The 11,203-nt window shown below is 44.7% G+C and overlaps 2 protein-coding genes and 1 long non-coding RNA gene across 3 annotated transcripts in view; 1 reads left to right on the top strand and 2 right to left on the bottom strand.

Moving 5' to 3' along the window:
• LOC309333870 overlaps positions 1-11,203 on the bottom strand; it is a 129,815-nt gene that overhangs the window by 41,467 nt on the left and 77,145 nt on the right. The gene's annotated exons all lie outside the window — the stretch shown is intronic.
• Positions 1-11,203, top strand: part of TNFSF8 (TNF superfamily member 8) — a 29,657-nt gene that overhangs the window by 6,962 nt on the left and 11,492 nt on the right. The window contains exon 2 of the mRNA XM_081847804.1: positions 6,541-6,586. Coding sequence (XP_081703930.1) covers positions 6,541-6,586 — 46 coding nt within the window. The remainder of the gene's footprint in view (positions 1-6,540; positions 6,587-11,203) is intronic.
• Positions 1,423-2,807, bottom strand: LOC309333832 (putative CENPB DNA-binding domain-containing protein 1). Its single transcript, XM_081847803.1, has 3 exons — positions 2,765-2,807; positions 2,081-2,589; positions 1,423-2,005 (listed from the first exon to the last, which is right to left on the bottom strand). Exons 2-3 carry the CDS (start codon positions 2,561-2,563, stop codon positions 1,712-1,714), a joined length of 777 nt encoding a protein of 258 aa, XP_081703929.1. The 5' UTR covers positions 2,564-2,589; positions 2,765-2,807; the 3' UTR covers positions 1,423-1,711.

The following is an 11,203-nucleotide window of genomic DNA, read 5'->3' as shown; positions in this document are numbered from 1 at the left end:
TGTAGGAAAATGAAAAATCAAGAGAAATTGGTATTGACAGATTTGACCAGTCCTAGCCCTGCTAGACCTCCACATGTGGCAAGTGAGGCTATTTTGGTGAAGTCACATCCACTGGCCCTACTCCTGATGGAGAAAGTGTAACTTGATCTCGGGTGATTGACAGATTGGTAAACCCAGCCACCTATCAAGCTTGTCCCTCAGGGGTTTGAGGGAGTTAAGTATGTGACCCAGGGGGTAGATCCAGTTCCCCAGGATGGACTGAATGACAGACAGGTAGAAAGCTGTGTGTGTATCTTTCTAGGGAAGGTTGAGAGGGCCATAGCTCACTGGCAGTTAAGGATGGAAAGCTCTGTAATTTTGGTGTTCTCAGTCTGGTTTTTCTTAAATTTGGTTCTCCACAATTCTAATAAATAATAATCACCATAAACATTCTTCAGTATTTTGTTTGGCAATTTCTCCTCATATAATGCATTTTGGTATACCATTTTCATTCTTTATGCACACCTTCCCCTGGCATGTGCATTTTTGTAAACATTGCTTGGTTGGAGAAATGAATCACAACATTCAAAGAAGTGCGCATTTTGAGGGACGGCCGTGTTTCAGTTCTCCAATTGTTTTGGAAAATGCAAACATATACATTCGGCTTTAAATGCAAACTGAATCAAAGTTGTCCCCCTTCCCTAGTGGTAGGGCATCTGCTTTGCATGCAGAAGAATCCAAGTTCAATTCCTGGTGTCCCCAGGTGGGCTGAGCCTGGAAAGAACCACTGCCAGTCAGCGTAGATAGTATTGAACTAGATGGACCAATGTTCTGACTCACTATAAGACAGCAGCCAACGCTCCTGCATACCACCCAAACAAAACTATGAGAGGTGAGAAGAGGGGTCTTTCCCCTCTCCTTCAAACCAACCATTGATCTCATTGGTCTCAAAGACATTTGACAGCCATCCTCAGGGAGTGATCCACACTCCTGACAAGCAATCACTACAACTCCCTAGAATAACTTTTTTGGCATAATGCCACCAAACTGATTTTCTAAGGAAGACAGATGTTGTTGCAGCCTCAAGCTTGTAAGTGACCAGCTATATCAGGATTGAAAAAAACTGCACCAGCACCCAAGAGAAAACACTAACCTTTCTGATCAGAGCTATGTTTTGATAAAAGAAGGGCAAGATTAATTTCCATCTGGCAAAATTGAGGCCATGCCCAGAGAGCCAGCTTACTGCCTCTGCAGTATGTTAAGAACTTGTTGAACTCACAATTTAAGAAGGTTTTGGGTGGTTGCTGATATTGTTTTACTAGGAGGGGGCACTGTTGTTATTTTTTATATTTTTGAAGTAATTATTTCAAGTATTGCAACAAAACAGATGCAAAATTACTTTTTAAAAAATAAAAAAGTCTGCTTATTATATTGCTATACAGTGGTGCCCCACAAGACGAAATTAATTCGTTCCGCAATTTTTGTCGTCTAGCGAATTTTTCGTCTTGCGAAGCACGAAATCCCATAGGAATGCATTGAAAATCAATTAATGCGTTCCTATGGTCAAAAAAAGTCCAAACAAAGCCAAATTTGGTACAACAACAGTTTATTAACTGCTCTTTAAAGTCACACATACTGTAAAGAGCAGTTCAAAAATTGAAGGGAAAATAAATTAACTTTATAAACATGACAGAAAAACATTTAAAAATCAACAAAGTGTACAGTACATTTTCTAAGACTCTGGGGGACCACTCGAAGAAGGCTCCTCTTCCACTCTTTGCTTCTTGGTCAAGAACCTGTCCATAGTCTGCTGCTTTATCTGCCTTTTCAGCAGCTCCCTGAAAGACGACATGACCCTCGTATCATAAAAGTTCCCAGCGTCATGTGCCACGTACTTCTCATGGTGGTGTAGATCTGCAAAAGTCTGCACCTCCTTCCACTTCTGGCAAATGTCCCTCAGTCTTTCGGAGGACAGCCGTTCCTCAGTTGCTTCCTCCTCTTCCAGTGAGGCCTGCTCCTGCGCAGCCTCTGCCTGCAGAACGTAGCCCTCCGTCGTCACAACCTCCAGGAATTCCGCTGCAAAGTCTTCAGCCGCAGGAACATCAGAACTGGCAGCCTCTCCATGCCTGACCACACTGTGGATGCCAGATCTTGTCTTGAACCGGTCAAACCAACCTCTGCTAGCCTTGAAGACTTCTGGCTCGGCTGAGGTTCCTGGCTGTTCCCGGATGAGGTCAGTGTGCAAGGCCTTGGCCTTCTCACAAATGACGGCCTCAGACACTGTGTCCCCTGCATGCTGCTTCTCTTCTATCCAGATGAGCAGCAACTTCTCGACCTCCTCCAGGACAGCTGGGCGGTTCTTCACGATCCTGGTGACTCCCTTGGCTGCATCAGTCGCCAGGATCTTCTCCCTCATCTTCAGGATGGTCCCGATGGTCGATGGGTTCCTGCCGTACTCCCTGGCGATGTCCGTCACACGCATTCCGCCGTCGTGCTTCCAGATGATCTCCTTCTTCATTTCCAGCGTCACCTTCTCCTTCTTCCTCTTGCCGGCCACCGCAGCAGCAGTCTTCTTGGGTCCCATGGCAGCACAGCTCCTACCTTCGTAAACTCAGAAACAGAAAAAAAAAATCAGTGATGTGCTTCAAACCCAAAAAATACAAAAGCAGCCAGCCACCCACCACGCAGAAATTAAAACCCAGAACCAAGGCCTTGAATCCCAAGCACCCCAACCCCAAATACAAAATCCAAAAACCCCCAAAAAAGTTTTAAAAGTTTAGCTTACCAAATGGATGAAAGAGAAGTTCTGGAAAAGCTTCAACAATCAACCACCGACGTCCTCAGAAACCTCAAATGGCTGCAAAATAAGTTTAGGAAAAGCTTCAAAAATCACCAATGTCTTCAAAAACCTCAACTGCTCCCACAGACACGCACCAACCCACCCACAACACAGAAATTGCAAACCCCTCCCCAACTGCTCCCCCAGCCCCTCCCCAACTGCTGCAAACCCCTCCCCAACTGCTTCCCCACCCAGACAAAAAAAAAATTTCAAAAAATAACAACATGGCCAGCACTCAGAAATTCAAACTCAGAAAATTTTTCCAAAAAAATCAACCTGGCCCAGTGGTCACAGAAAATCATAAAAATTCCCAAAAAAGGCCCACAAGCCCCCAGATTATCGCAAACCCCTTCCCAACACCAAGTCCTTGAATCCCAAACACCCCAACCCAAAATCCAAAACCCCCCAAAAAAGTTTTAAAAGTTTAACTTACCAAATGGATGAAAGAGAAGTTCTGGAAAAGTTCTGGAAAAGTTTTGGAAAATCTTCAAAAGTGAGCAAAGTCTGAGAAAAGGCTACCAAACCACGTGCTAACAGTTGCTCCTCGAAGTCAAGTCGCAACTGCAGCTGCTCAAGCTAAGCACCCTTGGTTTTAACGGTTTTTACACAAAGGAAACAAAGTTGCGAGACGTTTTCGTTTTGCGAAGCAAGCCCATAGGGGAATTCGTCTTGCGAGGCAAATCGCGGGCGAAAAAACCTTTCGTCTAGCGAGTTTTTTGTCTTGCGAGGCATTCGTCTTGCGGGGCACTACTGTATGCCTTTCACCCAAAGAAATCAGAGCAGCATACAAAATGTCCTCTATCCCATCCTCATTTTAACCTCACAACAACCCTGTAAGGTAGGTTAGTCCAAAGTCATACTGGCAGATTCATTACAGCATAGCACACCAAAGGCCCATCTAGACCAGCATCTTGCTGTGGAAGCCCATAAGTAGGATGTGATAGCAACAGGTCTCTCTTGCTGTCGTCCTCCAGCAACTGGTATTCAGATAAACTGCCTCTGAACATGGAAGTTCCACTGTGTTAGTCATGGCCAATAGCCATTGATAGACTCTTCCTCCATGGATTTGTCTAATCCCTTTTTAAAAGCCTCTTTGTGGGAATGTGTATCAAATGCTCTTTAAAAGTATGGTGTGGATCTGCCCTATGTTAGCATTCTTCACCACCTCTTTTGGCAGTGCATTCATTATGTGAAGACCATTTAATTAATTTTAACCTGGATATAAAATTATGGTATGGGTGTGGGTGTGGGTGTCATAAAGCAAAGGCTTGTACATAGGTTCCTTTTCCAAAAGACCAAGCTTCTGAGTCTGGAGCATCCCTGATCATTAGCTATGATGGTCTTGATGGCAGGGGCTTATTGGAATTAATATCGCCACCCATCCCTAGAAAAATGGGATCACCTGTCCCCTATCCCTTTGTGCTTCAAATGTGGGGAACCCCTGAATGCAGGCAGGGGAAACCCCTCCATAGAGGGAGGGGAAGATTTGGTATCATGAGTGGGTGGGTGTCTCACAATCTCTTCTGATCTGTGCTTTATTTTGTCCAACCAAAGCTGGCAATATTAATGGGAATAGAGCTTCAACAATATCTGGAGGTGCAGCTGTTTATTCTGAACTGAAATGTAATCATTATGAGTATTATTTACTAACCCTTCACCCTAAGGTTTTTTAACACAGTGTCAAAACTAGTTTAAAACAAAGTAAGATCACAGAAATAACAGGGATCCTAAAAATATACATCCCAGATGTCAAAACCAAGGGTAAAGAGGTCTGTCCTCAGCATTAACTGAAAGCTATATACAGTAGTAGGGACACGGGTGGCGCTATGGGTTAAACCACAGAGCCTAGGACTTGCTGATCAGAAGGTCAGCGGTTCAAATCCTGCAACAGGGTGAGCTCCCGTTGTTTGGTCCCAACTCCTGCCAACCTAGCAGTTTGAAAGCACGTCAAAGTGCAAGTAGATACCGGTAAATAGGTACCGCTGTTGTGGTTCGCCAGAAGCGGCTTAGTCATGCTGACCACATGACCCGGAAGCTGTACACTGGCCCCTCGGCCAATAAAGCGAGATGAGCGCCGCAACCCCAGAGTCATCTGTGACTGGACCTAATGGTCAGGGGTCCTTTTACCTTTATATACAGTGGTACCTCAGGTTACAAACACACTTTGGGTTACCGACTCCGCTAACCTGGAAGTAGTACCTCAGGATGAGAACAGAAATCGTGCGCCGACGGCGCAGCGGCAGCAGGAGGCCTCATTAGCTAAAGTGGTACCTCAGGTTAAGAATGGTTTCAGGTTAAGAACGGATCTCCGGAACGAATTAAGTTCTTAACCAGAGACACCACTGTAATGAAGATGCCAAATTCACCCTCCATGGGGAGGGAATATTTAGGGCACTAGCCTGCCATAGAGAATGCCCTCTCCCAAGCTTCTTAGGGTGAAGGAATTGCCAAGATCAAGTGTTGTTGTTTTTTTTCCTTTTAAAAAATGTATAGGGGTACTCTCATTTTTACTCAAGAAAATCACCATTTTAAAAACAGGGGGAAACAAATACAGTAAATGGACAAAAGTACAAAGATTCACAAAATGCTTAGGGGTATGTGTACCCCTGTGTCCCCCCGAGGGGGGGAAAGCACTGCCAAAATCAGGGATCAGCAACCTTTCTCAGCCGTGGGCTGGTCCACCATCCCTCAGACCATGTGGTGGGCCGAACTATATTTTGAAAGGGGAAAAAATTCCTGTGCCCCACAAATAACTCAGAGATGCATTTTAAATAAAAGGACACATTCTACTCATGTAAAAACGCCAGGCAGGCCCCACAAATAACCCAGAGATGCATTTTAAATAAATGGACACATTCTACTCATGTAAAAACACGCTGATTCCCAGACTGTCTGTGGGCCGGATTGAGAAGGTGATTGGACCGCATCTGCCTACCCCTGGCCAAGATCTATAAAGACTGTTGATTTTAACACCCAGGGAGGCCTGTAGAGAAGGACATGGTCTTTCAGGTATTTGGGGTCTGTGTCATTTAGGGCTTAAAATGCTAAGATAAGCAGCTTTAAATGGGCCCAGAAATGAACTAGCAACAAAAGGGAGTTATGTGACATTTAAATGGAACCCAACCCAGTAATCTGGCTGCTGCATTTTAGGCCAACTGAAGTTTCTGAGTCATCTTCAAGGGCAGTGCCATGCAGAGTGCATTGCAATAATCCAAATCTGGATGTTACCACTCCTGAAACTTCATGTCCCATTTTTAGTGTCTCACATCACCTAAGGATGCTCCATCTCATTTTGAGATTGTGGGGTTTCAAAACATCATTGACTTCTTTACAAACATTGGCATTGTCTAATGGTCCAGGTTTTATGGGGCACAGTTTGCAATTTTATCAGTGAAACAACTGGATACTCATTACCACAATTTCCCAAAATAGTATTATGTTATTTGAAAAATATGGTATTATGGACTAGGGAGACTAGGCTAGCCCCCTAAATGTTCCCCTGGTGCCTCCTTCCCAAAGCCTGGGAAGCTCCTTAGGGGTGATGGATGTTGTATCTTAACATATGGGGTGCAGTTTAGCCACCTGTGATTTAAAATAAAGCCTATTATGAGTCAAAGTTCATTTAAATGTAATCTAGGATAATGAAAGCAAGGAACACAAAAAACCAATATGTCTAGGACATCATAGATGTAACTTTCTCTTGACTTTTTGTCTCTTTGAAGGGATCTACGGCTGAGTACGATGGACACCAAGGTAGAGAGAAATGTGGTAAGATGATATGAATGAGATAAATTACAAGTGAATATTTTTGGCATGGATGGCCTGAAAATGTTGGATTTGAGCCAGTTGTTGCTTGGGCTGATAATTCCTTGGTGGTGGAGGGGGGGCACTTAAAGCAGGCACAGGCACACCTGCCAGGTGGGTTTGCCGAGTCACGCAAAACAATGTAAACAGGTCCCAAGTTGCTAAGGGCTTTATATACTTGGCCTAGTAGCAAATCAGTAACCAGTGTAAAGCACAGGTGTTACACATGCCTCACTCCTGTCAGTGATTGTCCTGCAGCATTTTGCACTAGCTGCAGCTTCCAGATCAAATGTGAGGGAAGTCCCACATGGAACACATTGCAGTAATCCAGTTTTGAAGTAATCGGTGCATGAACTATTATGGCAAGGCTTCCCCAGTCCAGGAATGGCTGTTGCTGTCAAAACAGCAGCACTTGGTAAAAGGTACTTCCAGACACTGTGGCTGCCTGAGCCTCCAGTGACACAGCTGGATCCAAAAGCACCCCAAACTGCGAACCTGCTCCTTAAAGGAGAAAGCAACCTCATCCAAGGTAGGCAACTGACCAGTTTCTTAGAAACAAGAGCTATTCACCCATGGTGCCTACTTGAACTAGTACCAGTGACAGGATGAAGTGGTTTCAGTGCTAGAAAACAGAGGTTTCTGTATGCCAGATGTGTATCCTATAATTTTTGCCTTGCCTTTGTCAGCTGCCAGATGGAGAGTTGGTCATCTACTAACCTTGGCAAGTCTTAAACTGAGAAATTTCCACTAAAATCCTGATGAGGACTTTAAAAATAAAAGAACTACTACTAACTCATAAACCGACGAGGAAATGTGGAGAACTGAATTTAAGACTTGAATGAACTAACAGGTATCCACACATTGGGGAAATGGTACAGAGCTGTTGTCCCAACACTCCTGTGCCTGGGACTTTATGTTTTTAACCCTGAGTCTTCAGAACCCCACTCTGAGCACACCTGCAGGCCATCCAGGTTGCCTGGGGATTTGTTCTTCTCGTGAGGAGTAGCTTACTCATGAATGTGCATGTGTGTGTGAACAATGACCGCAAAGAAGTGAAAGAGAGAAGAGTAGCAGCAGTGGGACCCTTTGCAGGGAGAAATACCGTATTTTTCGCCCTATAGGACGCACCGTCCCATAAGGCACACCTAGTTTGGGGGGGGGGGAAATAAAGGGGAAAAAAATTTTTCCCCCAGGCGCGGGGCTGGGGCGGGGGAGGCCCAAGCTTCCCCCGCCCCAGCCCCCAAACAGGCAGCTCTCTGCAAGCCGTGGGAGCCCAGCGCTGGCTCCCGCTGCTTGCGGAGAGGTCCGCGAAGCCTGGACGCGCTGAGCTCAGCGCGCGCAGGCTTCGGCATGCAGGCAACTCTCCGCAAGCAGCGGGAGCACTCCTGCTGCTTGCGGAGAGGTCCGTGAAGCCTGCAGAGCAGAGGGGTCGGTACCTACCGACCCCTCTCGCTCTCCAGGCTTCAGCGAAAGCCTGCATTCGCCCCATGGGACGCACACACATTTCCCCTTCATTTTTGGAGGGGAAAAGGTGCGTCCTATAGGGCGAAAAATATGGTACTTTGCTCCCCACCACCACCAAATATGAAACTTCCATTTGCAACTTCACCACATGTAAATAAGAAGGATATAGGGAGTGGTGAACTGTTTTGGACACTCATTCTCCTTTTTCTTCCTATTATCAGCATTTCTGTCCCAACTTTTACCAAGGTGGCAATCCTGGCTTCCCCCCGCCCCCCAGGTTTTATCCTTGCACCAGCCCTGTGAGGTGGATTAGACTGAGGGACTGTGACTGGCCCAAAGTCACGCAGTGAGCTTCATGGCCGAGTGAGGTTTTGAACCCTGGTTTCCCAAGGCCAACATACTAACCAATACATTACACCAGTGCTAGTACATGGGCATAGTAGACAGGGCAACAAGAATGGTAGTTCTCCTAGTCCAGTTCATCTGGCTTTTTCCATTTTGCCTCCATAGAATTAGAATATAAGATGGTTGGGGGTTAATGAGTTCACGAGTAGTCAATATACCCATTAAAAGAGCAAAGTATCCAATCTTAATGCAAGGGTATTTTGTTGGCAAGATAAAGGAAGCTCATGTCTAAAATTGAGCAGATTATCTACAAGACTCTCAAGGCCAAATAGCCTGGCCGAGTTGATTCAGAGCTATTAAAACCACCTAATAAATCTTCATCCCACATTTCTTTTGGCAGAGAACAGGATACCGTTAGCTAAATACCTAGAGGTACTCAAATGTGACTTTATGTGTACACACACACATTACTCAGCTATCAATCATCAAGGGCTGAATTGGAAACAGCCCACTAGGATTTAATTGAGATTAATGCATGGATAGATAATTGAAGGGGTATCATGCTCGTATTCAGTGACATAGTGTAGCCTATGTTGTGAGCAAGGAGGAAGTGTCACAGAATCAATCATCCTAGAGAGGCAAAGCTCTGCTTTTGTGCAGTCGGTGCTATGTTTCATTCATTTACCCTTGGCTGAATATTGAAATCTACAGTATTTTCTACTGATCCAGAAAGATAGCCCATCCATTTAGTCCTAGGGTAGACAATCTTCTTGGTTCAACAGGTCAGATCCTTATCAGGATCAGCCTTGAGGGACCTCCCAGTTGTCAGTCATCTGAAGTCATGATACAATGCCAGCTGCAATGTACTTTGGAAAAGCACCTTGCAAGGTGTTGCTAAAAGGAAGCTTTCCCTTCTCTTCTCAGTTTTAGCAAAGGATTCTGATACAAATCCCTTCCTGATTTGATGTGGAACCCTACCAAACTGAGCAGGATTTAAGTCCCATTCATCGGCTGATAAGTGAAGGGGTTAAATCCTGTTATGCTAAGGTTACCAGATGTCGAACTAAGCTAATCAAAAACTGAGGTACCACTGTACAGTATTTATTTTTCCCAATTTGAACCGTATATGAATGATTATTTATTACAACAGCAGTCATAAAGAAGAAACGTGAAACACACAGAAAAAAATGGGATATACAGGTTAAATTGCCCCATTGGCACTTTGCAATAAATAAGTGGGTTTTGGGTTGCAGTTTGGGCACTCGGTCTCTAAAAGGTTCACCATCACTGTACTAGGGCTATGCCCCGATTCTGATGAAACCCAAATTCTGAACAAAATCAGCTTTGGCTGGATTGGGTTGTCCCATGCCAAATTGACTCACCTAGAGCAATCCGGTGCTGTCAAAAGACAGGGCAGGCAACCTCTGCACAGCCTCCACCAACCCTTCCTTGCGAGGAGCACAAGTGGTGAAACAACAAGCAGCCAATGAGCAGAACATTAACTCCTGCTTTCTGCACGGGCTCATTGACTAGTGCAATTTCCCCAGGGAACATGTTGGCAAGGCAGCACCCAGAAGGATTGAATGCAGTTTTTCTTCTTCCCCTGTTACCACCCTTCTGACAACTTTAAAACAGGCCCCCAAATCAATTTGGAGCCTGGATCCAAGGTGGACTCTGAATTGGATTGGTATGTGGGTACACAGCCATAGAATGTGTTCCACATCTCACACTGATGGGCTAAATTGGAACCTGTGTCTCACCTACTTAGGTCTACTGGTAGGAGATTCCTCACCAGTGCTCTAGAGGTTGCTAGGTTCCAACTTCCATCAGCCCTGCTGACTACAGCTGATGTGACTTTGAGTCCAAAAAAAACATCTGGAGAGCACCATGTGGGCTACCTCCATTCTATACCTTGTACCCGTAGAAGTCTTTGCTTAGATCTTGTAGTTACAATGCTGTTTGTCAAGTGTTGTGACACATAAACCATTCAGAAAGCCAGGCAATAACTGAAAAACATGTTTAATCAAGTGAAAGAACCTAGAGAAGTATTAATAGCATATTTGTTGTCCCAGCTGAGTTCAGGCATGAAATTTCCACCCAAAGCCAGTAGAAGGCTCTGTTCTATCACATATGAGAAATGTGTTAGATGCACACAACCTGTTTCTAAGAATCCTGCATCCATCTAGTGTAAAGTCAGAATTAATGACACCAATCAAGCCTCAGCATCAGGCTCTGATCCTTGTCAAGCCAATACAGTACATTAATGTTCTTAAGTTGTGAAATTCTTCCTTGGTGATGGAACTCAAAAAGCTGAATCATTGCTTCTAATTTGAGATGGTGTCTCTAGATGATTCTTGGTGAATTAATCACAGTGAAAGTTCATTATCCCACCGATAAACTCACATGATCCGATTCAATGCATTAATAAAGAAATGTTTTATGGTAATGCTCTAACACAGGGGTGGAAGAAGATGTCTATCAGCCCAGCCAATATTGCAAATAGACTGACTTTATAAAGGCTAGAGTCCACTATATCTGGAGTATCTGAGGTTTACCAGCCAAATGTTTACCACCCAGCTCTGATATTTACAAAGATTCTTCCTTCAATGCTGCCAGCATGTTGAAGCAGTTTGCACATTCACCTAAGGCCTGGGAGGTAACGGTTCATATGTCCACTCAGCCATGAAGCTTACTGGGTGACCCTGGACCAGTCACCATATCTCAACCTACCCCACAGGGCTGTTGTGAAAATAAAATGTAGAGGGAGGGGAG

The sequence above is a fragment of the Podarcis erhardii genome, assembly GCF_964252035.2.
Source record: "Podarcis erhardii genome assembly, chromosome: Z".
Taxonomy (NCBI): Eukaryota; Metazoa; Chordata; class Lepidosauria; order Squamata; family Lacertidae; genus Podarcis; species Podarcis erhardii.
Note: the sequence above shows the minus strand (reverse complement) of the source record. Positions and strands in the feature narration are given on the sequence as shown.

Excerpts from the sequence above, each read along its gene's own strand:
- LOC309333832 (XM_081847803.1), bottom strand. The coding sequence starts at position 2,563 with ATGGGACCCAAGAAGACTGCTGCTGCGGTGGCCGGCAAGAGGAAGAAG. Across the intron at positions 2,006-2,080 it reads GAGAGGCTGCCAGTTCTGAT|GCTGCGCAGGAGCAGGCCTC; the intron begins GTTCCTGCGGCT and ends CTGCAGGCAGAG.